Raw genomic sequence first — 27,070 nt, 5'->3', positions numbered from 1 at the left:
CATGAGGCCCCTCGGCCCCCGGCGGCCGGGCAGCGGCCCAATGGGAGCGCGGCAGCCGCCCGAGTGACAGCCGGCTCGTCCAATCGGCGGGGCCGGAGGGTTAAAGCGCCACCGGCCGCCGCGAGGGACCCCCGCAGCAGCCAATGGGGGGAGGGGCGGGGTGGGCCGGCGATCGGGCGGGCCAATGAGAGGGCGAGGCGGCGGGGGGCCGGGCCGGCCTCCCGGCGGGCCGGACGGGGAGGGGGGAAGGAGAAGCTTGAACGACTCGGTAATGGCGACGGGTTTGGTAAGCGGGGGAAGTCTGGGGTGAGCGGCGGCGGCGGCGGCGGCGAGGCGCGGAGGGCCCCGCCGTTGTCGTGCCGTCCCCGCCGCGGTCGGCGAGAGGCAGTGGCGGGGCCGGGAGGACGGGGGCCGGACGGCCGGGCGACAGAAGCGGGCTGCGCAGAGGGGCGCCGCCGAAAGGCGACCTCGCCCCCGTCCTCGGCGGCCCGGCGGCTTGCCTGGGGCCGGGAAGGAGGGGAGGAGGGAGGGAGACGGGGAGCCCCCTCCCCTCCCCCCGGCCCGGCCCGGCCAGGCCCGGCCCGGCCCGGCCCGGCGCGGGGGCCCCGGGGCTCATTGTTACGCAGTTCGAATGAATGGGCTCCGGGGCGCCTGCGCGCTGCGGCCGGGGGTAAACAAGCGGCGCGGCCAGCCGCCGGTCACGTGACGGGGGTGGGGCGGGGGCGGGGCCGCGGGGGGGCACGTGACGGCGCACGCGCGCCGCCCCGGCGCGCGCCCCCGCCCCCTCCCCGTGGGTCCGGACGGCGCACGCGCGCCGCCCCCTGGCTGCGGTCGGCGCATGCGCGCAGCGCCCGCCCCCTCCCCGTGCCTCCGGTCGGCGCATGCGCGCAGCGCCCGCCCCCCCCCCCCGCCCGTGGCTCCGTTCGGCGCATGCGCGCAGCGCCCCCTGAGGCTCCGCCGCGTCCTGAGGCTCCGCCGCCCCCGAGGCTCCGTGGCGGCCCGGAGCGGCGCTCCGCGCTCGGGCCTTGGGCGAAGAGCACCGACATAAGCGCCGGGGAGAGGACGGTCGAGCCCCGGAGAGAGGCTGCGCAGCCCCGCCGCCTCGCCGCTCTGGGCCTCAGTTTCCCCATCCGGACAATGGGGGTGGAGGCCGGGGGCCGCCCCGGGCCCCCCTCGGTTTGCGCGCAGCCCCCCCGGCGCTTAGGACGGCGCCTCCTACAAAGTAAGTGCTTAACGGGGACCGTCGCCGCCGTTAGTCGTCCACCTGTGCGCCCGCAGGCGTGTATGATAACGTTGGCCTTTGTTAAGCGCTTGCTATGTGCGGAGCACTCTTCTAAGCGCTGGGGTAATAATAGTGTTGGTATTTGCTAAGCGCCTACTGTGCGCGGAGCCCTGTGCTAAGCGCCAGGCTAGGTACAGGGGAATCACGTTGTCCCCCGTGGGGCTCACAGTCGTCATCCCCATTTTACGGATGAGGGCACTGAGGCCCAGAGAAGCGACCTGACTTGCCCACCGGCCCCCAGCTGCCGAGTGGCAGAGCCGGGATTCGAACCCACGACCTCCGACTCCCAAGCCCGGGCTCTCGCCGCTGAGCCACTGCTGCTTCGTAGATACAGGGTCGGCAGGTGGTCCCACGGGAGGCTCACAGTCTTCATCCCCATTTTCCAGATGAGGTCACTGAGGCCCAGTGAAGCGACTTGCCCACAGGCCCCCCAGCTGCCGAGAGCATGGGCTTTGGAGTCAGGGCTCATGAGTTCGAATCCCAGCTCTGCCACTTGTCGGCTGTGTGACTGTGGGCAAGTCACTTAACTTCTCTGTGCCTCAGTTCCCTCATCTGTAAAATGGGGATGAAGACTGTGAGCCCCACGTGGGACAACCTGATTCCCCTATGTCTACCCCAGCGCTTAGAACAGTGCTCGGCACATAGTAAGCGCTTAACAAATACCAACAATGAATGAATGAATGAGTGGCAGAGCCTTGATTCGAACCCACGACCTCTGACTCCCAAGCCCGGGTTCTTGCCACTGAGCCTCGCTGCTTCTCTAGTTGGTATGTCTACCTATATGGGAAGGTCTACACCCCCAGAGGTCGTGGGTTCTAATCCCAGTTTGCCGGCCGGGTGACCTTGGGCAAGTCACTGCACGTCTCCGTGCCTCGGGGGCCAGATCTGTAAAAGGGGGGTGAAGACCCTGAGCCCCGCGGGAGACCGCCTCATTACCCTCTGTTGACCCCAGCGCTTAGAACAGTGCTCGGCACGTAGTAAGGGCTTAACAAATATCCACATTAATAATAATAATGTGGGTATTTGTAAACGCTTACTATGTGTAGAGCACTGTTCTAAGAGCTGGGGTAATAATAATGTTGGTAGTAAGTGCTTCCTATGTGCGGAGCACTGTTCTAAGCGCTGGGGTAGATACAGAGTACTCAGGTTGTCCCACGTGAGGCTCACAGTCAATCCCCATTTTACAGATGAGGGAACTGAGGCACCGAGAAGTGAAGTGACTTGCCCACAGCCACACAGCTGACGAGGGGCAGAGCGGGGATTCGAACACATTACTATGTGGGGGGGTGTACGCGTAAATACATATACCACGTTGATCCAATCGCTCGCCCTGTTTATTTTGTGAATGAGGTGACCGGCCCCTTGAGTGTATTTATCTTGATGATGATGTCTTTTTGTTTTGTTCTGGCTTGCTCTACTGTCCCTCTTCCCCGTTTAGACTGCAAGCCCGTCACTGGGCAGGGGTCTCCCTCGGTGGGATTAGAACTCAGGTCCACTGACTCCCAGGCCCAGGCTCTTCCCACTAGGCCGTCCACTCCCCGGGTGCTACTGAAGGCTCATCTGAACTCCTTTTGATCAGTGAAAAATAGAAATCACTTGAAAGTGGCCATTTATTAATAAATGGAAACCGTTGCGTGGAAGGATTGTGGTTTTAGTGGAAAGGACCAGGGGTCCTGAAGGCAGGCATGAATTCCCAGCCTTCCTCTACCTTGCTCAGTGACGTTACATAAGCGATTTGACTTCTCTGTGCCTCAGTTCCCTCGTCTGGAAATGGGGATATTTAAGGGTACATGGCACTCCCTACCTCATTGGGATGCTAGGTGCGTAAAATGAACTACGTCGTGGCAAAACTCTTTTAAAGAATAAAAGCACTATACAGATTCAGGATATTCAGTCAGTGGTACTGAGTGCTTATTGGGTGGAGAGCACTGCACTAAACACACCATGATTTCAATTACCAGTTTTTAAATGAGACATTTTTCTTGAAAACATTCAACACTCAATTTTGCATTTCGAAATTTTATAGAAATTTTATAGAAATTATAAAGTACCGAAAGGGTATCATTTTTATGCTTTATTACACTTTTCCCCCATAGGTAGTTTTCACAAAGTCACCAATGTAGACCCTCAATTTCATCGTATTTAGTGGGAAAATGACAGTGAAAGAAATAAAATAGGTGTGTTTGAAATTTGAGGCTTAAACTCACGTAGAATAGTAAGAGTACTCTGTTACTGGGGGATTAGTTTATTTTGCCTGCCAAAGTATAAAGTGGAGTTGAATGGCTAGGTGAAATGCTCTTTTTGATGAACTGAAATCACTAATTTAGTGAACAGACTGAAACTTTTTCTTACGGTCTTTGAGGTAGAAGAAATCTCTGATACAATCAGCCTTGTTCAGTCCATTGAATACACGTAGGGTTCATCGAATTGCCGTGCACACTAAAGGGTAGGACTTCAAGTAAATAGAGAAAGATCCAGTGTTTTACTCGGGAGGAGCCATCATCATCATCATTGTATTTCTTAAGCTCTTACTAGGTGTCAAGTACTGTTCTGAGCACTGGGGTAAATACATGTTAATCGGCTCGGACACAGCCCCTTTCCCACGCAGAGCTCACAGTCTAAGTAGGAGGGAGAACAGGTATTGAACCCCCACTTTATAGATGAGACCCGAAGAAGTGAAATGAGCTGCCCAAGGACACACAGACTGGGATTAGAACTCAGGTCCTCTGACTCCCGGGCCTAGGCCGTTTTCACTGGGCCACACTCCATTGACACGACCACCGAGGTGGGTGGAACCGCCCACCTCAAAGACAAGGGTTTTTTTTAATATAGATGGTACGGACCCCATGCTCTCCGCCATTGAGGAAGGGGAGACCCTTTAAAACCTAGAGCCTTGGCCAGAAGGTGGGGGCTGACCTTTAGCTCCGGCCTCTGAGAAGTCCCTTCCCCAACCGAAGCCTTGTAAAACGGTGAAGCGTCTGGCTCTGATGTGTTCCTGCAGAAATCCTCAAGCGAGGAGGGTGCTGCATGTTACAGGGTTATACGGTAGACTTGGCCCCAAGGACACCCTAAGGGAGTTCACAGACCAACAAAGTACTGTACATTCTGCAGAAGAAATGGGCTTTACGGATTCCAAGTGGCATATACCCCTGACAAGAAAGGAGTAGCTCTCTTTGATCCGCAACACCTATGTACACATCTGTAATTAATTATGTTAATCTCTCTCCCCCTGTGGACTCTTAAACTCGTTGTGGGCGGGGAATGTGTCTATTGTTATATTGTACTCTCCCAAACGTTTTGTACAGTGCGCCGCACACAGTAAGAGCTCAAAAAATATGATTGAATGATTAAATACTGGTATTTAAGTGCTTACTATGTGTCAAGCCCCCTACTAAGCGCTGGGATAGATAATCCGGGCCCATATGGAGCTCACAGTCTAAGTAGGAAGGAGAACAGGTAATGAATCTCCATTTGCAGATGGGGTAACTGAGACCCAGAAAAGGGAAGAGACTGTCCCAAGGTCACACAGCAGACAAGTGGCAGAGCTAGGATTGGAACTCGGGTTCTCTGGCTCCCAGGCCTGGGTTTTTTTCCACCAGGCCACACTGCTTCGCTTGGGAAGTAGGAGCAGTTGATTGGAGACCACATTGTGGGCAAAGGACCTAAGCCTGAGAGAGTAAATGGGTTTTGGTGAAAAATCAGTGTGGTGGAGGAATCCAAATTGATATCTCAAATAGCTGCTCTATTTGGTTAATATTCACACGATGTGATCTTCTCACTCCTGTGTTATTTTCTTTTAAGTCGAACCACCGTAACATGGTGTGGGAAGTGAAGACAAATCAGATGCCGAATGCAGTTCAGAAACTCCTGCTGGTAATGGACAAAAGGGCTTCTGGAATGAGCGAGTCATTGGAGTTGCTGCAGTGCAATGAGAACGTGCCATCCTCACCTGGATATGCTTCTTGCGACGAGCACATGGAGCTTGGTAAACATTTTCATATTCTTTCCAGAACGATGAAAGTGTCTCTCTAGGCTTCAGGTTAGTCTGCACTCTAAGCTAGTTCCTCCTGCCCTTCGCCTGCGCGGGGGACTCAGTATTTTAGGAATTTTCAAGATAATTTTGCTCTTGCGCCTTTGGGGCGTGATTTAAGACTAAGACTAACCCTCGGTTTTCAGTATCACAGTTGTTCAAAGTTATTACGAATTACTAAATAACCTTGCCAACTTGAGGCAGTGTACCCCACATGAGAACATCTCTCAGAGAATGTTCTGGCGGGAGAATTTCAGCGGGAAAAGAATCCTGCAATGAGATACGGACTGTCCCAAGAAGGGAGTTGAGTGGGGATTTTAGGCTTCTATGAGAATGAGGCTTTTGGCGGGCGAGAGGCATTTGCTTCAAGAAACATTCTTGGAGACCTCCCTCAAAAGCAGAGTCTGAATGGGTTGGGGAGAAATGGAGGCTGTCTCGAGTAGGAAAGAATTCTTGGAGTCAGAGAAGCTGGATCGCGTTGGTGTTTGAGGGAGGAAGGCAGGAAAAGTTGTGCCCCGTTGAAGGTTTTGCCCTAAGATGGACCGTTGGTCACAGGTCTTCCCGAAAGTGGGAGAGGTGGTTCTGTCGAAATGGTTATTGAGATTTGGTGAGAGTTGCGTCCCCGAGGAGGGGGGGTCTTAGAGGATTTGTCCCCTCCGTCCCTGACTCCCTTGGCCCTTCCCCTCCTTTTGCAAGTCAGCCGTTCGCTCAGTTTTATGGAATTGCGGGGCATCACTCCCCCTTTTCATATATGCCCAGGTGTCGATCCAAATCCTGTCCTCCTTTGGACTTTTCCAGTACTGCAGACAACACCACCATCCTCCCTGCTTCACAAGTCCATCTCCTTGGCATTTATCTTTGACTCTTCTCGCAGTCAACCCACACATTCAGTGTGACAATCAAACATTTATTGAGGGCTTACCATGTGCAGAGCACTGTACTAAGCGCAGGGGGGATAGTACATACAATCTAACAACAAAGCAGGCAGAAAAATAATCTGGGCAGCAGAGTGAAGTATTAACTGAAGTGGGGAGAGACAGGAGGCAGGGAAGTTGGCAAGGAGCCTGATAGGGACTGGAGTGGGGAGAGACAGGAGGCTGGGAGGTCAGCATGGAGGCTGATAAAGAATCAAGGTGGGATAGGATAAATGCTTGGATTAACATGGTTAGTAGCTTGGATGGAGAGGAAAGGATGGATTTTAGCAGTGCTGTGGAGGTTGAACTGGCAGGGTGTAGTGGTAGTTTGAACATATGGGGTGGAAAGAGAGGAGTCAAGGATAATGCCAAAGTTATGGGTTTGTGAAACAGGAAGGAATGCGGTGCTGTTATAGTGATGGTGTAGTCAGGAGAAGGACAGAGTTTGGGTGGAAAGATAAAGGAGTTCTGTTTTGGACATGTAAAGTTTGAGGTGATGGGAGGACATCCAAGTAGAGAGGTCTTGAAGACAGAAGGAAATGCAAGACTGCAGGGAGGGAGAGCGATCAGGGCTGGGGATGTAGATTTGGGAATCATATGCATCATCTGTCTCCAAATCCTGTTGGTTCAATCTTCACAACTCGGCTAAAATCTACCCTTCCCTCCCCACCTCCAAACTGCTATCACGTTAATCCAAGCACATCGTCTATCCCGTCTTGATTACCGTAAAAGCCTTCTTGATGACCTCCCCGCCTCCTGTCTCTCCTCACTCCAATCCACACTTCATTCCGCTGCCTGGATCATTTTTCTACAGAAACCTTCAGGCCGCGTTTCCCCACTCCTCAAGAACCTCCAGTGGTTGCCCTTCCACCTCCACATCAAACCGAATCTCCTCACCGTCAGCTTTAGAGCACTCAATCACCTTGCCTTCTCCTATCTAACTTGGATTGGTTCAAACCAGGTAGAGATGCCCCTGGGGGCGGCACCCCGAGCCATGCCCCCTTTTGAGCTTCTAATTGAGAAGTGATTCCCGTCCTGAATTGGAAGCGGAGCGTTCCGGGCTTCCCTTCGAGGGAAAATAACCAGACCCGCGACTCCCAGCAGCCCAGAAAATGTTACTCAGTCACCCCGGGCGTAACTTTGGCCCCAAACAGAGCCCTCCCTCAGGGCTTCTTTGTTCACTAGGCACATCGGAGGCCACTGAAATGGTGGGAGTTGAAACCACTTCCGTGGGAGGGTAAGCCGAAAAGATCCGGACTCCAACGGTTGGAATTGGATCTCCAAACCCGATACCTCCAAAGACTAATGAGCACCCATTCATTCAGTCGTATCTCATTCTCATATTTACCGAGCGCTTACCACATTGCAGAGCGCACCCATCGAAACCTGAAGGTGGCAGGTTCAAGAGAGAGGAAAAATGCAGAACATTACGGTTCAAGAGAGAAGAAAACTGCAGAACTTTACCGCTTGGGAAGGAAACTCCTAGAACTCAGGACTCCAGAATTTCAGGCAGCAAAGTATTTTGGTTCGGGGGGAGGTTATATAGAACACATTGCATTTTAGAAGGAAAAGTCGAGAGGATTAGCTGGTGTGTTCCTAGCTGTAGGATTGATACCTGCTGAAACCACCCCTTCCTTCAAACACCCTTGGTGACTGCCCCGCTCGGAGGCAGAATGTTGGGCTGGGTGGCCCAGTGGTTCGATTCAGAAGGCATGGCTTGGGTTCCCTTTTCCGCGTGTAGCAAATCAGCTTTGACAGGCCCAACAGTTCAAGTGACTTCCATTGCTTTTGATGTGTGAAAACGCTCTGGTTATTCTGTAAATGGTTGTAGAATGTGCCTCATCCAAATGGAGCTGTAGAAGTGAAGAAGTCTTCTTGCCTATAAATATCCAACAGTCTGTTTACAGTAAGTTTCACTTACTGAACTGGAAAATGAGTCAGTTTGGGTATTGCATTTTTTGAGTCTGCTGGTCCATCAAATCCAGATTGATAGGGTTGTGGAAGCTAGCTCGGAACCATTGCTTGTTACTCAAACGTTGTTTCGGTCTAGGGTCTGAAGTTATCGCCTACGTGGATGTGAAGTTTCGAACGCTTTTTACCCATTTTCTAGAGGACATATTTGTCACCTGTATATAATTTTTGTATTCGTAGATGACCTTCCCGAACTTCAGGCTGTTCAGAATGATTCTACCCAATCTGCCGTCTTCCACCTTAGTACAGATGTTTCTCATCAAGAATATTCCAGGCCTCCTTGGAACCAACGTACCTCAGAAATGTCAGAAAACGCTTATTCTAATGAAAACGGGGTGAATTGGCTGACAGAACTGGCAAACATAGCCACTAGTCCTCAGAGTCCTCTTATGCAGTGCTCATTTTATAACAGGTAGGAACACCGATTTCACTTGCGGCTTTCAGGTGGAAAAGTCTTCGACAGCGGGGATTTAGCGGCTGTTTTTTTTAAAATGCGGCTTCCGTGGAGGGGTCGTTCGGTTGGAATTTGGAAACCAAGCCCAGTCCCTGTCTCGATTAGCCGCCCTGGCGAGGAAGAGCAGGGCGGGGAAAAATCCAAATGGCAGATGAGGCAGACTGAGCCGGTGGTTCTGAACGACCGTGGGCTGGAAAAAGGAGGATGCCAGGCAGCAGGCTCACAGCCAGTGAGCTTTGCTGGGATTGACCAAGGCCAGATTTTTTTTAAAGCGGAGGCTCCATTTGTGAGTAATGGAAAATTTATGGTCTAAAGAAGTGTGGGCCCACTTATTCTTGGATTGTAGGAAAATGTCCCCATTCATCTTTGGAAAAATTATGGGTACGTGTACCTTTCACAGATAAAAGTAAATAAAAACTCTGAATCCGTTGGGTACGTAGGCCTCGGACTTCAGCCAACAGTTTCAGGCTTAATTCTCAAGGCGAGGGAGAAAATTCTAAAGGTGGACTTCCGTAGCAAAGTTGACCTCCGAACTCTTGAGAATGAAATCTCTGAGGTCGAAAGGGAATGGATTGGGAAGGTTAATGTCAAACGGTTTGGTAGCCATCCCACCGAAGGACCACCTCGGAACTAGTTTACAGAGGCGACGGGTTATTCTCGGCCCCTTGCCGACATCCCAGAGGTAATGCAGTGGTTTATCGAAGTGCAGCCCCTGACGGGGTGTGTTTTTTCCCTGATGAGCTGCAGCCAGAATACCCTAAGCTAAGCCTTTCTTTCTGCCGCTGGATCGCTGACTGCTTTATAGTTCAGCCCCCTTTCTGATCACTGGGGAAGTGTGTTCCACTGATTTATTGCATCGCTTCGGTTGAACGGAAAGCTGAATTGAAAGCTCAAGGTGGTGGTAGGGGCCCAGGTAATCGGTTCACTTCCTAATTTGCAAAGGTGGAGAGAGCTAGGACAGACTGCAAGGGGGAATGAGGGGGTCCCATCTTTTTGTCAGTGGTGCTGGAAAAAGGGGTCTGCAGCAGCCTAAAGGAACTCGGAAGCCGCTGCTATTTTGGGGCAACAGACTTTACTAGTAAAGCTTAAAAAATATCTTCATCTGAGAGATTCATGGCTATCTCTTTAGAGCGTCCTTAAAAATCTTCCTGCTTCCAGCCAGCTTTCCGACTATCTCACTTCAGTTAAACAGCCAGTTCGTTTTTATTCAGTCGCAGAGAGAAGCTGCACGGCCTAGTGGATAAGGCACTGGCCCGTGAGTCAGAAGGACCCGGGTTCAAATTCCGGCTCCGCCACTTGTCTGCCGTATAACCTCTGGCAAGTTATTTCATTTCTCTGTGCCTCAGTTCCCTCATCTGTAAAATGGGGATTAAGACTGGGAGCCCCATGTGGGACATGGACTGTGTCCAACCTGATTAGCTTTCATCTTCCCCAGCACTTACTACAGTGCCTAGTACATAGTAAGCGCTTAAGAAATACCATTTTCAAACAAAACCCCCCAGGAAAGCTGACATTTAATGGGAGAAAGGTTTTAGTTTTCCTCTGAGGTACGTTTTATATTGTAACCCTGTTTTGCATCCTAACCTCTCTTTTGGAGGACAGACAGGCTCTTAATATTCATACTCTGTCAGAAAATTTCAAGTCGTCCCCATCGGACACTGTCTCTCAGTGCTTCCTCAAGCCAGGGAGGGTGTTCCAGGGAGAAGTGAGAGATTATTGTGGTTATTCTTGTGACGTGTGTTAAGCACTTACTACGGATACACTACCAGAACGACTGCAGGTTCTGGGAGAGATTTATCCAAGGAGTCGCTGTGGATCGGCGACGACTCAACAGCACAAGACAAATATGCCAAGCACTGTACTAAGCACTGGGTAGATCCAAGATTATGAGGTAGGACACAGTCCTTTTTCCACATGGGGCTCACCGGATGTGAATTGTTTTCCTCTTTCAACAACCATCAGTTCGCAGCGTAGTGTTGTAGAAAGAGCGTGATCCTGGGAGTTGGAAGGACATGGATTCTGACCCCGGCTCTGCCACTTGCCTGTTGTATGACCTTGGACAAGTCGCTTCACATCTCTGGGCCTCAGTTACCTCATTTGTAAAATGGGGATTACGACTGTGAGCCCTCAGTGGGGCAGAGTCTGTGTCCGTCCAACCTGATGTACCTGATGCAGAACTTGTATCTACCCCAGCACTTAAAACAGTGCTCGGCACATACTAAGAACTTAATAAGTACCATAATTATTATTATCATTAGTTTATCTCTAAATTGGGGTTAGGATTTTCAGCTTCCAGGATGGCAAATTATGAGGCAGTAATTGTAAAGCGGAGCAAACATTTCACTAGAAAGACACTTTAAAAATGAGAACCGTAAAGGGTGTTTTTTGAGTGCTTACTGTGTGCAAAGCACTGTACTAAGCGCTTGGTTAAGTGAATTTTTTCCCCGTCAGTTTCACAGGCAGGAATAGAATCAAGATCTCTTTTTAGCCAGTATATCCATTCTCTTAACCAATCTTCTCGGTCCAAAATAATACCAACTAACGGAGGCCGGATATATCGAAATGTTGAATCTGTTGAGACACAGAGTTGAAGGGAGAATGTGCTAGGATTGGCGCAACAGAGCTTGCAATAAAGTATGATGTAAAAAAAACAAAAAACCACGAAAGCCCAGCTTTCTCCATTCCCGAGAATCAGTTGGGTTTCTGTGTCATCAGAGAAAAGGTTCAAGAAGAGGGAAACCCATTTTGAAATCCCATAGCTATGTTATAAACTGGGAAGGGAAGGAGTAGAGGAAGAGTGTTGCGTTTCAGGTGCTAAATACATTTGTCTTCTCTCACGCCTTTAATTTTGTGTTTCCTGGAACTTTTCTGACTCTGACTGAACTTGACCTGTGCCAAAGGGGAAAGTCAGGAGCACACTAGTTTGGTTGCTGTGGGCCTTCCTTAAGGAGCGCTGCTATATGAACCCAAGATTTTTAGTCCCTACTGCCTTGTCCTTCTCTTCTTCTCCCTCCTCTTCTTCCTCCTCTGTTTCCTCCTTCCACAGGGCCCAAATCAGCACTAGCGAGTCTCCGTAGCATCCATTTTTTATTCTACACTCATCTGTGGCCTTCTGGCCCAGCTCATCCTGGTAGACCTTATAGGGAAATCTTATTTTGGAAAAGAAAGTCTGGTGGAGTTTGGAGAAGTCATTTCCCGCCCCCTCAGGAAAAGAGTGATCATTAATGTCTGATGCATAATGGCTATTCAGTGAATGGTTTTTAAATTCTTGATGCCAACCGCTTGTTAGCGGCACAGTGGAAGAATCCCATTGGGTGTATATCTCTGGGGACGCGACGGGCTCAGTTTGTGTCTGTGTGCTGCAGTTCCGTCAGGCTCAGGATAAATGACCGGGCCCTTTGGGAGTATTAGCCATAAAATACAATTAGCAAAAAGAAACTATTGAAAATCAATCAGTGATACTTAGTGAGCACTTACTGTCTGCAGAGCACTGTACTAAGCATTTGGGAGAGCACAGTACAGCCGAGTTGGTAGACACGGTCCCTGTCCTCAACAATTTGCCTTGACTATGTTATTAGAACAAACCCGAAGGGAGCGTCAGGTGTTCGAAACTGAACACGAGCTTCTAAGAGGGGAGGGTTCAAGAAAAAAGTCGGGTAGAAAATCGGCAAATGTCTTTCCTGTTTTCCCGAGGTTTGACTGTGGAAAATGCTTGCCCCTTTTAGATCATCTCCCGTGCACATAATAGCGACGAGCAAAAGTTTGCATTCCTATGCCCGCCCTCCGCCTGCAGTTGCCAAGAGTGAACCAGCCTTCTCCAATCATCTCTGGAAGGAGGAAGCAAAAGTCAGACACGAAAGGGTGAGTTGGGGGCTGGGCCTTTTCGGGGCACTTATTAGCGGTTCAAGTTATCGATGATCAGGTTGGTCTGGCAGTTGAAATCTTATTTTTTTTTTAATGAAATTTCTTCCAATCTTTATGTTCGGATGTATACATTGGGCTGCCTGGGAGCCGAAGACTAACTCTCCTGCCCATATTAATGTGAGGGAGAGTGGCCCTGGACTTCTGGGCGTTGCTTAAAATTGCCAATAAATTTTACTCCTGGGGTTGGGGAAAGGTGATTTAGTTGTTGTCTACTCCCTCTGCCTCCATTTCTTCTCCACCAGTTGGCTCCTGGAGTCCTTTCTATCTGGTTTCCGCCCCGCCTCACTCCACCAATGCTCTCTCAAAAAGTCACCGGTGACCTCCTTCTTGCTAAATGCGACAGTCTCTACTCCAGCCTAATCCCCCTCAACCTCTCAGCTGCTTTAGACGTGGTGGATCACCCCTTTTTCCTTGAAATATCCAACCTTGGTTTCCCTGACAGTCCTCTCCTAGGTCTCATCCTGCCTCTCTGGCCTCTCATTCTCAGTCTCTTTTGTGGGCTCCTCTTCTGCCTTCCACCCTCTCTCTCAGCGGGGGTCCCTCAAGGCTCAGTTTTGGGTCCCCTTCTATTTTTAATGTACATCCGTTCCCCTCGAGAAATCATTTGCTCCCATGGCTTCAACTCTCATCTTTACACGGATGATTCCCAGATTTACCTCTCCAGTCCCGACCTCTCCCCGACTCCACAGTCTTGTATTTCGTCCTGTCTTCAGAGCATCTCTCCCTGATTGTCCCGCTGACACCTCAGACTCAACCTGTCCAAAAAGGAACTCCTCATCTTCCTGCCCAAGCCCTGTCCTCCCCCTATCCTTCCCATCAACATCACTAATCTCTGTAGTACACAAACCCATAACCTTAGTATTATCCTGGACTCATCTCTCTCATTCAATCCACATATTCAGTCTGCCACCAAATCCTGTCACAGCATCGCTAAAATCTGCCCTTTCCTCTCCATCCAAACTGCTCCTTCTCTGGCCAAGCACTTATCACATCCCGCCTTGACTATTGCATCGTACCTCCTCGTTGACCTCCCTGCCTCCTGTCTCTCCCCACTCCAAGCCATGCTTCACTCTGTTGCCCGGATCATTTGTCGACAAGAAATTTGGTCCACGTCTCCCCACTCCTCAAGAACCTCCAGTTGTTACCCATCCACCTTCACATTAAAGAAAAACCCCTTACCGTCGGCCTTAAAGCAGTCAGTCACCTCTCCCCCCTCCTACCTCACCTCGCCGCTTTCCTACTACAACCCAGCCCGCACACTTTGCTCCTCTGGAGTCAGGTTACTTTGCCCCGACCTCCTCCTTCATCTCGTCGCCGACCTCACGCCCGCATCCTCCCTCTTACCTGGAACTCCTTCCTCCGTACTCGCCAGACCAGCGCTCTCCCCTCATTCAAAGCCTTCTTAACGATCGCATCTCCTCCAAGAGGCCTTCCCCAGTTCAATCCTCTCCTCCCGTACTCCCTCTCCTTTCTGTGTCACCTCGACCCTTCGATCTCTAAGCTCGTGATATTCATCCCTCCCTCAGCCCCACAGCACTTATGTACATGTCCGTAATTCATATATTTAAATCACTGTCCGTCTACCCCTCTAGACCGAAAGGTCCTTGTGAGCAGAGAGTACGTCTGCCAACTCTGTTGTGTCTGGCTGTCCTGAGTGCTTGGCGCAGCGTTCTGCACACAGTGAGCATTCGGTGAATGCCATTTATTGATTGATAGATCCGTAAGCTCGCATGGGCAGGGAACGGGTCTACCAACTGTCGTTTCGTCCTCTCCCAGGTGCTTAGTACGGTGTTCTGCACGCAGTGAACACTCAATCCCACCGACCGATCGATAGGAATGAGTTCTCAGAGACAGTTATGACCTGCCCTTGCTTGGCAGAGTTGCAGTCGCTCACTTTGGACGTGAGGAGCTGAAAGACTCCCCTTTAGTTGTAACCTCGTCCGTTGTAGGAGCTCAGATGTCCAGGGCAGTGGTTTGTGCACAACTGGTGGCCGGTAAATGCCGGGTGTGGTGAGGTCTGAGGTTAGTCACCGCATACAAGCAGCCTAACGTAGCGGAAAAAACACGGCTGGAGAATCGGAGGACCAGGGTTTTCAGCCCCGCTCTGCCGCCTACCCTGGGCAAGTTACAAGTCTCCCTGTGCCTTAGTCTCATCATGTGTAAAGGGGAGATTCAATAACTTTTCTCCCTCCTACTTAGTCTGAGCCCCCACGTAGGACAGGGACTGAGTTTGACTTGATTATCTTATATCTACCCCGGTGCTTATTGACCTATAATAAGTCAGTCAGTGGTATTTATCGAGCACTTATTGTATACAGAGAACGCTGTACTAAGCGCTTGGGAGAGTACGGCACAAAAGTTGGTAGCCACGTTCCCTCCTGCCCACAGTGAGCTCACGGTCTAGAGGGGGAAGACAGCAGACATTAGTGCTGTGGGGCCAGATGCCCAAAGGGCACGGATCCAAATGCCTAGATGCCGCAGAAGGGAGAGGGAGTCGGGGAGAGGGGGGCTTAATCGGGGGAGGCCTCTTGATGGAGATGTGACGGCTGTTATTAGATTATATTTGATGGGTCTCATTTTTCCCAATAGGCAAATAGTGAGTCAGAATCTGGGATCTTCTGCATGTCCTCCCTCTCGGATGACGACGACCTGGGATGGTGCCACTCTTGGCCTTCCACCGTCTGGCACTGCTTTTTGAAAGGTAACGGGCCCGAGGCCCCGCCGGCCTCTTTTCACCCATCCTGGTCTTGAGGGCCAGAGTCCCGATACTCCTCTCCTCCCATCCAGGCACCCGCCTGTGCTTTCACAAGGGGCACAACGAGGAATGGCAGGATGTCGAAGAGTTTGCCAGGGCGGAGGGCTGCGACGGTGAAGACGATCTCCCCATGGGTACTCAAAAGGTAAGGTTGGCATTTTCTGAGTTGCCATCTTTAGTTCCCTCTGCCTCCAAGAATTTGAGCCACTTGGGTGCCTAAACCTAAAAGCCTAATGGGTCGGGCATAGGGCAGTCTTTTTCCTTTTCTTTTTATTTTTGAATTTTTACGACAAGGCCGTAATACGAGAGAGTTGTGCTAGATGGCCGGATAGGTGTTTTTGCAGGCTCTCATTTGAGTGGCTGTTTTTAACTGGGGAGGTAGGCTGGTCTAGTGGAAAGAAAGCTTGTTGTGGGCAGGGCATGTGTCTATTTATTATAGTGTACTCTCCCAAGCTTTAGTACAGTGCTGTGCACACAGTAAGTGCTCAATAAATACGAATGAATGAATGAACTCCCTGGCCTGGGAGTTGGGAGATCTGGGTCTCTGCTCCAGGCCTGCTTTGTGACCTTGGGTAGGACACTTGGCCTCTCTGGGACTGTTTCCTCACCTGTAAAATGGGGATAACAACGCCTACCTCCCCTTATCCCACAGGGCTGTCGAGAGGGCAGGTTGAAACACGTGAAAATGTTCCGGAAAAATAAAAGCGGTAGGCGAGAGATGGCATTACTGATACTGCCTTGTGTTTCCAGGACTATGGATCTGATGGGTTAAAGCTCTTATCCCATGAAGAAAGCGTTTCCTTTGGCGAGTCTGTTCTGAAGTTGACTTTCGATCCGGGTACAGTAGAAGACGGTTTACTCAGCGTTGAGTGTAAACTGGACCATCCTTTCTATGTTAGAAATAAAGGTAAACCTTGCCGGGAAAATAACTTCATCCCACAAAACATAGCACAGTCTTTTGCGTGGAATAATGGATTGTTTCAGAATATAGCACACATTTGGATCATGTGCACATGACCTAGTGGCAAGAGCACGGGCTTGGGAGTCAGAGGACACGGGTTCTAATCCCGGCTCTGCCGCTTGTTTGCTCTGTGACCTTGGGCGGGTCACGTCACTTATCTGAACTTCAGTTTCCCTCACCTGTAAAATGGGGATTAAGACCGGGAGCCCCATTTGGGACCCAGACTGTGTCCAACCTGATTACTTATATAACTCTGGTATTTGTTTAAGCACCTCCTATGTGTCAAGCACTGTTCTGAACGTTGGGGTCCGTGACCGGTCCAGTTTTCGTAGGCTCTCGTTTGAGTGACTATCTCTATAGTCACTCCAAATATACCCTAGTACTTGAAACAGTGATTGGCAACCGGTAAGCGCGCCATCATCATAAGTTAAAGGAGGTTTTCTAGGAAGTCAGTTCTCGGTTAAGCTCCCGACAGAGCCCGCGCGCAGTAGGAGAGCCGTGTTAGGATGCAAAACCCCTCCTTCCGGCGTCACGTCACTGGAGCAGGGGTCTATAATTCCATTACGTAATTCCGTCTGAAACCCACGGGAAAAACACCCCTTCCGGCTCAACTCTTCCTCTGCCCGATTAGCTAGGGCCGGAGCCTGAGCGGTTAATGTTAACTGGGAGCCGAAGAGTCTGGCGTTGCTCGTGGAATTCATTCCGGCTTGAAGTGTAAAGGTTCAGATGGTCCCAACGACCAGGTTCCTTCTGCTGTTGACAAGTCTCTCTGTTCACTTCTCACCTGATTCCGTTCTCTAAAACCGTAGGATGGTCGTCGTTTTATCCCAGCCTGACTGTGGTTCGGCATGGCATCCCGTGCTGTGAAGTTCACGTCGGCGATGTATGTCTACCTCCTGGACACCCCGATGCCATTAATTTCGATGATTCAGGTGTTTTTGATACATTTAAAAGGTAATTCGGGGGGGACCGATGGAAGAAGGGGGGCTCTAGGTGTTGATTCAGGGGACGTGGGGGTCGGGGGAACACCCAAAGTATGGAAATGACTAAAGGGGTCATTTTGTTGAGAGGAAAGAGCTGGGTGTGAAGTCGCGGGGAATGAGGGCCTTTCTTAATTATCTGGAAATCTCATTACCTGGAAAGTGGTGAATGGTAGTGAGCGATATGTGTGTCTCAAGGCAGGGGGCCTCAGCTTCCTGAAGCGCTTAAAGCTCTGCTCGTGGGAGCAGAGAGAGGCTCCCAGGGCGGCTTGTTGAGCTCAGAGGCAGGAACAACCAGGGATGTGAGAGCAGGCCCCCGGGGGAGGAGGCAGCCCGGCCCCCTGGGGGGGCCTGCGGGAAAGGGACTCCTGGCTCCAGTCCAGGGGCAGAGAACGGTATTAGCCGGAGCATCGTGCGGTTTTCCCGCTCACCGACGGCCCCGGTTCACCTCCTTGGCCACATCCCCGGAGAGCCTTCTCAGAGCCCGGATCGGGCCGCGAAACCGTGCGGGGCGGGGTTATCTTCGGCACGGGCCTCCGGGGAGAATTGGTCGGGGAGCCTCGGGAACTTGAAAACGATGTCGCAGATCCGATGGTGGGGGTTGAGATCCTCGCCGACGCCCCCGTCGACCTCCAGCAAATCCATCCCAAGTTTCCAAAAGAGAAAAATTCCAAACTGGGGGAAGGGACGGATCCCGCCCGGGCCACTAGAGGGCGACGCCGTCCGGCGTTAGCGCCCCGAGGAGGGGCCCGATCTCTGTCACCCCGAAAATGGAACCGGGGATTTTTTCCATTTTTGAAATTAATTCGCAGGCGCATACGATACCGACGTTCCCCTGCCCGTGTGTCAGGACAGATCTATTTGCATAAAACCGTGGGCTTGAAAAAGCCTTCAAAGATCGATCTCCGCCCCGGCGCCCACCTGGGGGCTTTGCTTCCCGGAGCTTGATGAAGCCCGTACCCCCCTCGTTGGGCGCCCCGAGGGGGTCGGGTCGACTCGGTCGTAGCCCAGCCCGACGAGCCAGCCCGGTTCTCAATAGGGAATTTGGCCCATCTGTGGTATTTATTGAGCACTCACTACATGCAGAGCACTGTACTAACCCCTTGGGAGAGCACAAGTCAACAGAATTAGCACACGCTTCGAGCAGATGGACTCCCCGCCCCCCTTGTCCATCAAGGTAAACGAGAGTAAAACCTCTGGGATTGTCGTGTGGGTTTTGCACTGTCGTAGACGCCACGGTGAAGCCTGCTGGTCTCTTTCTGGTGGGGGACACGCATAATTTTGCCCTCTCTGGGTGATTTCGAGTCAGTAACTCTGGCCACATTTTGCAGTCACTGGCTGCACCTGATTTATGGCCAGAGGTATTCCCTCTCCTCCGGTATTCCCACATTACCTCTCCTCGACCTGTGCTGTCTCGATACACCCCCCACCCCCGGCCCCGTAGTACGTAGAGACCGAAACTTGCACCCTGCCATCTCCCGTATCACAGTTAATCGTATTTATTGAGCACCTGCCGTGTGCAGAGCACTGTACTAAGCGTTTGGGAGAGTATAATAAAACAGACCCATTCCCTGCCCACAGTAAACTCACAGTCTAGAGGGGGAGACAGATAGTAATAGAAATAGATAACAGATCTGGACATAAGTGCTGCGGGGCCGGGAGTGGGGATGGATAAAGGCAGCAAGTCAGGGCGACGCAGAAGGGAGTGGGAAAAGAGGAAAGGAGGGCTTAGTCGGGGAAGGCCTCCTGGAGGAGTTGGGCCGTCATTAAGGCTTTGAAAGTGGGGAAGAGTCATTTTCAGATATGAAAAGGGAGAATATTCCAGGCCAGAAGCAGGATGGGGGCGACGATTAGGCGGGGTAGGTGAGGTAATTGACTTCCGTCGCCCGTCTCCCTCTCTAGACTGGAACCTCCTGGCGGGCGGGGATGGTGTCTACCAACGGCATTGCTCTCTCCCGAGTGCTCAGTTGCGTGCCCCGCAGACAGTAAGCGCGCAGTAAAGACCGCTGAGCGGTTGGCTGACGGGCCTCGCCTTCTCGTTGTAGTTACGACTTCACGCCCCTGGATTCCTCCGCCGTCTACGTGCTGAGCAGCATGGCCCGCCAACGTCGGGCCTCCCTCTCCGGCGGAGGGCCCGGGAGCCAAGATTTCGAGAGACCGGGCTGTGGCAGAAACTGGGTCTCTGGCGGGCCGTCGGATTCTTTGTACAGTAGAGCGCTCAAAAGCTCAGGGACAGCCCGCACGGGGAGTGCCCCTTCGCCCAGCAAGTGCAAAAGACCAATGAATGCCTTCATGCTGTTTGCCAAAAAGTACCGAGTGGAATATACTCAGATGTATCCAGGGAAAGATAACAGGTAAAGCGCGAACCTTTGGAGTGGGGGCGAGGTCAGGGGGGCCTCCTCAGTGACCGTGTTTTTCTTTGAAAAAGCAAGGTTGTACCGGCATCCGGTCCTCGGTTGGGCGAAAGGTTTGCGTCTCTTTCGGCGGATGTGACCTGGTCGTGTAGGGTTTGATTTGGAGCGTTCGATTGACAAAAATCAAAATTATATCTGACCCATATCACCAGCCACGTCCCACGGCAGAGGGAGGCTTCTCCCATTCCGACAGGCCGTTTTCCTCGTTAGGATCCGGGCGGTAACTGAAGTCAGCTCTTAATCGGGGCGGGCAGCCGGTCGTTGAAGCTAAGCATTGTGAGCGTCACACTCGCTGGGTGGAACGGTCCTTGAAGCGTCACGTCGAGCCCGAGAAAAGTTATTCCGCGTCGTACCCGAAAGGAAACATCTTCCCCTCGTGCCTTTTGCGAACCTGGGAAGGGAATAGCGTGGCTCAGTGGAAGGAGCCCGGGCTTGGGAGTCAGAGGTCATGGGTTCGAATCCCGGCTCTGCCACCTGTCAGCTGTGTGACTGTGGGCGAGTCGCTTAATTTCTCTGTGCGTCGGTGACCTCATCTGTAAAATGGGGATTGAGACCGTGAGCCTCACGTGGGACAACCTGACGACCCTGTACCTCCCCCAGCGCTTAGAACAGTGCTCTGCACATAGTAAGCGCTTAACAAATGCCGACGTTATTATTGTTGTTGTTAATACGCCGGAGAGGCTTGGTTGGAGAAGTTGGCGGGTCAGCGGGGTCCGGCGGGGTCCGGCCGGCTCCGGTTGGGAAGAGATCAGGCCCCGGCCTCTGGTCTGCTGGCCGGGAGGCTCTTCCGTCTGTCCCCGTCTACCTTGAGAATTTTGAGCCTTGTCTCTGCCCCAGAGAGATTGTCGTTTCCTTAAAAGGGGAAAGCGTGTAAATGTTGGAAGGTGCCCGTGCTCGTTCAGCCAGGCAAGAAAGACAGTGACCAGTGGGTAGAGCCCCTCGTTTTCTGGGTCTCGATAAATTAGGCAAATCCCCCGGGTGAAGGTCTTTGGTTTCCCAATGTCTCTGGACCTTAACCCTACAGAGATAATAACTATAATGATAGAAATAATACGTGGAATTTGCCAAGCACTTATTCGACAGTATTGATTGAGCGCTTACTACGTGCAGAGCACTGTCCTAAGCGCTTACTGTGTGCCAGCCACCGTAGCGAGCACTAGAACGGATACAAGCAAATCGGGTTGGACACGGTCCCTGTCCCACACGGGGCTCACGGTCTTCACCCCCATTTTACAGATGTGGGAACTGAGGCCCGGAGAAGTGAAGGGACTTGCCGAAGGTCACCCGGCGTGGCCTGGGGGAAAGAGCACGGGCTCGGGAGTCGGAGGGCGTGGGTTCCAATCCCGGCCCCACCACGTGTCAGCTGTGTGACTTGGGGCAAGTCGCTTCACTTCTCTGGGCCTCGGTTACCTCATCTGTAAAATGGGGATGAAGACTGTGAGCCCCATGTGGGACAACCTGTTACCCCAGTGCTTGGCACATAGTAAGCGCTTAACGAACACCATCATCATTATTGCTATTACCCAGCAGACGAGGGGCAGTGTTGGGATTATTCAATAGTATTTATTCAATAGTAGGGAGAGGTGGAGGAGCAGAGGGAAAAGGGGAAAATGAGGCTTTAGCTGCGGAGAGGTAAAGGGGGGATGGCAGAGGGAGTAGAGGGAGAAGAGGAGCTCAGTCTGGGAACGCCTCTTGGAGGAGGTGAGTTTTAAAAGGTGGGATTAGAACCCAGGTCCTTCCAACTCCCGGGCCCGGGCTTCTATCTACTAGGCCGCCACGGGCCACCTACTCCGAGTTCCTCCACAGAACGGTCCCTCCGGTTCCTCTTCGCCACCGGGCCTCGGTTGCCCCCGTCTCGGGGCCCGCGCCCACCCCTGCTCTGCCCGGGCTCTCGCGGGCCCCGAGGAGGCAGGCCACATTTCACCGGAAGCACTGGCCAGGGCGGCCATCCTCTGTTCCTTCCCTCCGTTCCCGTAGGAAAAAAACCGTAGCAAGCTGGGGGATGGTCTTAGGGTCCACCGAGGGCAGGAGTCCGGGGGTGCCGCTCGCTGCCTTCGTTGTGTTGGACGGAAGGCAGCCGGGCAGCTTTATGAGGAACGGCGGGAATTTTGCAGATATCGGGGGAGCTGGGCCCCGCTGATTATGAAATACTTAATCACAGAAGTGACCAAGTGGCTTTGGGAAAATCGGGCTTTCTCAGAAACTCCTCTTCTGCTCCAGAACAGACCAGTGGACACCGGCGAGGTCGTAAAAAAACCCCCAAAAAACCATCGAGGGATTGAAATCCGCCAAGAATATGGCGATGGTGCGGGGCTGCCCTCTCCGCCCCGCACCCCCGACCCCAAATACGGGGTCATCCGATGGACTGTCTTTCGGGGGGGATTTATCCAAACAAATCAAATCACATCGACCAGCTTCTCCTCTTAGCCTCTCATTCTTCAAAGGACCGTGCAGCTTCAGCTTTCTCCCCTGCAGAAGAAACTCGGGGCTCTGATGGGTCCGTCCGTGACCCTGCTGCTTCTTTGCAGATCTCCGATTCCCTCGTGTCCCTCGGACCCCGCCGCGGTCCCGAGAACGGCCTCGTTGGGGCCTCCCCGGGGACGGAGGTGGCAGGAAGGTGGCTTCCCGGCCCCCGGCCATGCGGGTGGAAACGGGCCCGGATGTGCCTCGAGCCAGAACTGCGGCTCTAGCGGGGGCGTTTCTCGTTCTCGGCCGGCTCGCCGTCTCCCTGGCCACGCGCCTGCTTGCCTGCCTGTGGGCTTTGCTCCTCCCCGTTCTCCGAAGCCGCGGTGATCCAGGGCCGCCCGTGAGTTCGGGCAGTTGTTGCCCCCGGGCTCGACGCGCGGCCCGCGTGAAGTCCTTGGCCGTGGTTTGCCAACTTGCTGCTCACGGCCCTTCCCAGTGAGCAGCGGGTCCACTTGGCCTCTCTAACCCCCGTCCCACTACCTGTAGGACTCCCTTTAGGCGCCCGCGGCCTCTGGCGGGAGTCTGTCTAGCCAGGCCGGCCACCATCCGACTGCCCCTCGCTGAAGGACTCGGCCTGGTTGGCGAGGGAGGGGTGCCACACGCCGGAACGATTGCTTTCAGATCGGAACGGAGGTGATCGAGATTGCCCGTAGACTTATAGTTTGTGTCTGCCATGGTTCCCCCTCTCGATTATACGGTCTTGGTGAGTAGGGAGCCTGGTCTGTTGGTTTTTTTTAATTTTATGGTATCCGTTAAGCAGTTACTAGGTGTCGTGCACTATTCTAAGCATTGGGGCTGAGCAGGTTCCTGCCCCACACGAGGCTCACAGTCCAAGTCGGAGGGAGAACAGTTACCGATTCCATTGTGTGGTTTGAAGGAAACGGAGGCACAGAGTCAGTTGCCCAACACAGCGGGCCAGTGGCAGATCTGGGGTGGGAACCCAGGTCTTTAGGCTCCCAGGCCCAGGCTTTATTTGCATCTGTTGTGGGCCCCCCGGGTGTCTACCTTGAGTGCTCCGCACCCCAGAGGTGCCCGGTAAATACCTCGAAGGTGGTTGCTCAATTCCCAGGGAAACATTCAGGGTCGTGGAACTTAATTCCTGACTAAAATCTGTAATCCAGAAATGGTTTTAAAGGCAATCAAACTTTTATCTGGAGGGAATTTGGCGAATGCTAACATCCACCCTTAGAGAATTTAAAGATGTCGGGTCGTCATCCTTCACTTAGATGAAACTTCGGACCCCCAAAGCTTTTCCTGTAAACCAAACTCGCTTATCGGCCTTGAAACCTCAGCCTGTGCTTCATCGTTCTGTTTCCGGTCCCATGGCCCTTTCTCCCGGTCCAGTCTGTGTTCTCCCGTTCTCCCCCCCCCGACACCCTACAGGGTGGGGGTCGTCGGCCACCGTGGCCGAACGTCTAGGCCGTGTAGACTTCCCACCTCCCCTCCCTCTGACGAAGGGTAACTTGGGAACGCGGCCGTCGGTGGTTATTTCTTGAGCGTTTACTGTGTTGGGAGCACCGGACTAAACCCTTGGGAGGGTGCAGAACATTGGGATCAGCGGACACGTTCCCCACCCTTTTCTGCCTCTTAGCATTTTGGGAGCGGGGAAGAGACACGGTGGCTGGCTCTTAACTGGGAGAGGTGACCGCAAAACGATTCAGAATGAAAAACGGTTAGGCGGGAGTCGTTAACAGGTCTCTGTGCTGCGTGACTTCTTAAGAGAAGGAACAGACGAATGCTAGAAGGAAGGAACCCTCTCTTCTGGTGTGGCCTGAAGATGTGCAAGCCTTTTTGATGCTATTTGTTAAGTCAGGCACTGTACTAGATACCAGCTAGTTAGGTTGGACTCAGTCCATGACCCACGTGGGGCTCACAGTCTTCATCCCATTTTACAGATGAGGGAACCGAGGCCCCGAGAAGGGAGGCGGCTTACCCGAGGTCACGCAGCAGACGAGTGGAGGAGCGGGGGATTAGAACCCTAGCTCTAGCCCCGGGGCCATGCAGCATCTCCTGAACCGCCCCCGACCCTTGTTGCTGCGGTAGAGATTTCGTGTGGAGACGGAAGAGAAGGGAGGATTGCGTCGTAGCGGCTCGCTGCCGTCGATTGATGGGATTGTAGCGCGGCCAGTTAAAGCTTGTTTTTATCTGAACCGAGAGTGGGGTTGTAGCTTATTTGTGGTGAGGTTTTCTCTCCTCCTTTACTGCGGTGGGATCCCTCCTGCAGGCCTTGGCCTTGGGCCAACTGCCCTTCGGGCCTCCCCCCGGTTGGGTTGAAAGCGTGGGCCGCATCTCTGGCCGTCCTCGGCGGCAGCGGTGAGTGAGCACTTCCTGTCGGTCAGTTGGATTTGTCGAGCGCTTCCTGTGTGCGGAGCACTGTACTAAGCGCCTGGGAGAGTACGCTTGCTGTGACAGTGTAACAGACCCATTCCCTGCCCACGGCGAGCTTCCGGACTAGCCCCAGCGTGGGCGTTAGGAGCAGTGCGGTCGAAGAAGACGTGGTCCCGCTGGTGTGTGGGGAGGGCAAGGAGGTGGTGGCCCGGGTCTGACACCCCCATTTTGTAGGGGTCAGTGGGGGAGATGGAATCGGACTGTGGACTGTAAGCTCGTCCTCTGAGTTCTTTGTGGGCAGGGAACGTGTCTGTCAGATCGTTATATTGTACTCTCCCAAGCGCTCAGTACAGTGCTCTGCACACAGAAGGCACTCAGTAAATATGACTGACCGACGGCAAATGATGCCCCCCGTCTCCAGCACCGTCGGGCCCCGGGATCCCCCGCGACCGATCGGGGTCAGCCTGGGCACACCAGCTGGATGCCCGTGCTTTCGGGGCCTCTTCAGTCGGATTTACTAAGCGCTTACTGTACGCAGAGCACTGTGCTAAATGCTCGTACTGAGGCTCTTCACCCGCACCCTTTCCCCTCGAACCTGAACCGGGCCGACTCTGCCGACCGGGGAGTATCGGTCTCCGTCTGAGGTGGATTTTAAATCTCCTTTGACACCCGGGGCAGGGCTGTCCCGACGTCCGCGCTCAACCGTGTGGCCTAGGGGCCAGAGCGCGGGTCTGGGAGTCAGAAGGACCTGGGTTCTAATCCCCGCTCCTCCCCTCGTCTGCTGTGTGACATCGAGCAAGTCGCTTCACTTCTCTGTGCCTCAGTTCCCTCTTCTGTGAAATGGGGATTAAGGCCGCGAGTCCTATGCGGGACAGGGACCGTCTCCAACCCGATTAACTTGTATCTACCCCAGCGCTTAGAAGGGTGCCTGCCGCATAGAAAGCTCTTAACAAACACCACAGTTACTAGTGATGATTGGGCCTTATCCCCTTCCTAGGTGGGGCAGGAGGATGTCGATGTCATTTTTCCTTCTTTAAACCGAGTGCTTGACGGGGGGGGGGGGGGGGGGGGGGACGGGCAGGGCAGGTCAAGGAGTGACCAAATTCCTGCCTTGAACGTTCTGTAAATATTTGTTTTGCAGAGCCATAAGTGTGATTCTTGGTGACAAGTGGAAGAAAATGAATAACGAGGAGAGGAGGATATACACACTAGAAGCCAAGGCCTTGGCCGAAGAACAAAAGCGTCTAAATCCCGACTGTTGGAAACGGAAACGAACCAATTCGGTAGGTTAGCGGCCTGAGCCCCGGGGGGGGGGGGGGCGGAAAGCCCGGGGGCCCAGCGCCCTCCTTCCCCCGGGAGAAGCAGAGTGGCCTGGTGAAAAGAGCACGGGCCCGGGCATCAGAGGACTTGGGTTCTATAATCCCGGCTCTGCCGGATGCTCGCTGTCACCTCGGGCGAGTCACTTCCCTTCTCCGTGCCTCAGTTCTCCTGTTCTCCCTCCCGCTTCGTCTGCGAGAGCCCCACGCGGGATAGGGGACTGTGTCCAACCCGTTGAGCTCGTACCTCCCTCGGCGCTCAGAACGGAGTTTGACCCACAGTGAGAGCTTAACAAATAGCATGTCAAAACCCCCCCAAAAAAACCAGGTTCCCCATTGCCCGAGCTGGCAGCCCCCTGAGCCCGCCCCGACTCGGAAGAAACGGGGGGTGGTTCGTTCTTCCGGTCGTATTTATTGAGCGCTTACCGCGTGCAAAGCACGGTCCTAAGCACTTGGCAGAGTAGAATACGACAGCAAACGTTCCCTGCCCACAAGCTCACGGTCTCGGGAGTGCGCCGGCCAGGCCGAGTCGGGGATGGGAAAGAGCAGGGTCCTAGAAAAGGTGGGAGCCGCCGGTTTAAGCGGGCCCCCCCGCGAACCCACCCTCCCTCGCAGCTGCCGGAGCTCAGGGGGTCCTCCGCTGTCCACAGGGTTCGCAGCAACATTAAACCCGGAGTTTCACCGCTCTTAAGTCTCTACGAAACCGTTGACACGTGACGGGAACCAACCAGACGGCAGACTTAAGAAGAACCAGGTCCCGCCCTCCGCGGCGGACGCGCGCCCGGCCGACACCGATAGCGTCGAGTCTTGAGATGACGTGAGTGAGGATTCGCTTTCTCCGATAGAGCATTAAGTAAGCTAAACCTATCATCGTTGTAAACCAAATTGCCTTATTTTTCTTCCAGACTTCGTATATGTCTATCAGGTATTATAGGCTTGAAAATTGATATCCTGTGGTGCTACAGAGTCCAGTTAGAGAGGAGGAGAAGTGTATAAAATGTTTTATTTTGACATGTACAAAAAAAGGGGGGGGGGATTTAGGAAAACACGTAACTGCTGTTTATACGTCGGATCCTTTCTGCTTCTTAACCCGTCCGGCACCGACCGTGCCCAGCCCGTGAGCTGGGCGCCTCGGGGGGGAGCCCGGGCCCGATCCCCAGGGGCCGCTGGGAGGCCGTGACCCTTGCTCCCCTTTCCGTCTTCCCGGTTCGTCCCGGCCCCTCCGGAAGGCGGCCCCAGACTTTTGCACTTAGCGGCCGTGCAACACTTGCACTT

General features: G+C 53.1%; 1 protein-coding gene across 3 annotated transcripts; it reads left to right on the top strand.

Annotated features, from left to right (window-relative positions):
- The first annotated feature begins 228 nt into the window (after positions 1–228).
- HBP1 (HMG-box transcription factor 1) lies at positions 229–26,858 on the top strand. 3 transcript variants are annotated; one of them, XM_029077973.2, is made up of 11 exons: positions 229–286; positions 5,084–5,267; positions 8,378–8,609; positions 12,377–12,512; positions 15,165–15,276; positions 15,363–15,475; positions 16,081–16,237; positions 17,101–17,245; positions 19,317–19,625; positions 25,621–25,762; positions 26,446–26,858. In XM_029077973.2, the coding sequence occupies exons 1-11, from the start codon at positions 272–274 to the stop codon at positions 26,461–26,463; spliced, it is 1,563 nt and encodes a 520-aa protein (XP_028933806.1). In that variant the 5' UTR covers positions 229–271; the 3' UTR covers positions 26,464–26,858. The 3 variants fall into 3 exon arrangements, with proteins under 3 accessions (XP_028933806.1, XP_028933808.1, XP_028933807.1); XM_029077975.2 differs by having other exon boundaries at positions 253–268; XM_029077974.2 differs by lacking the exon at positions 229–286 and adding an exon at positions 1,201–1,222.
- The last annotated feature ends 212 nt before the right edge of the window (positions 26,859–27,070 follow it).

The sequence above is a fragment of the Ornithorhynchus anatinus genome, chromosome 13 (genome assembly GCF_004115215.2).
Source record: "Ornithorhynchus anatinus isolate Pmale09 chromosome 13, mOrnAna1.pri.v4, whole genome shotgun sequence".
NCBI classification, from domain to species: domain Eukaryota; kingdom Metazoa; phylum Chordata; class Mammalia; order Monotremata; family Ornithorhynchidae; genus Ornithorhynchus; species Ornithorhynchus anatinus.
Note: the sequence above shows the minus strand (reverse complement) of the source record. Positions and strands in the feature narration are given on the sequence as shown.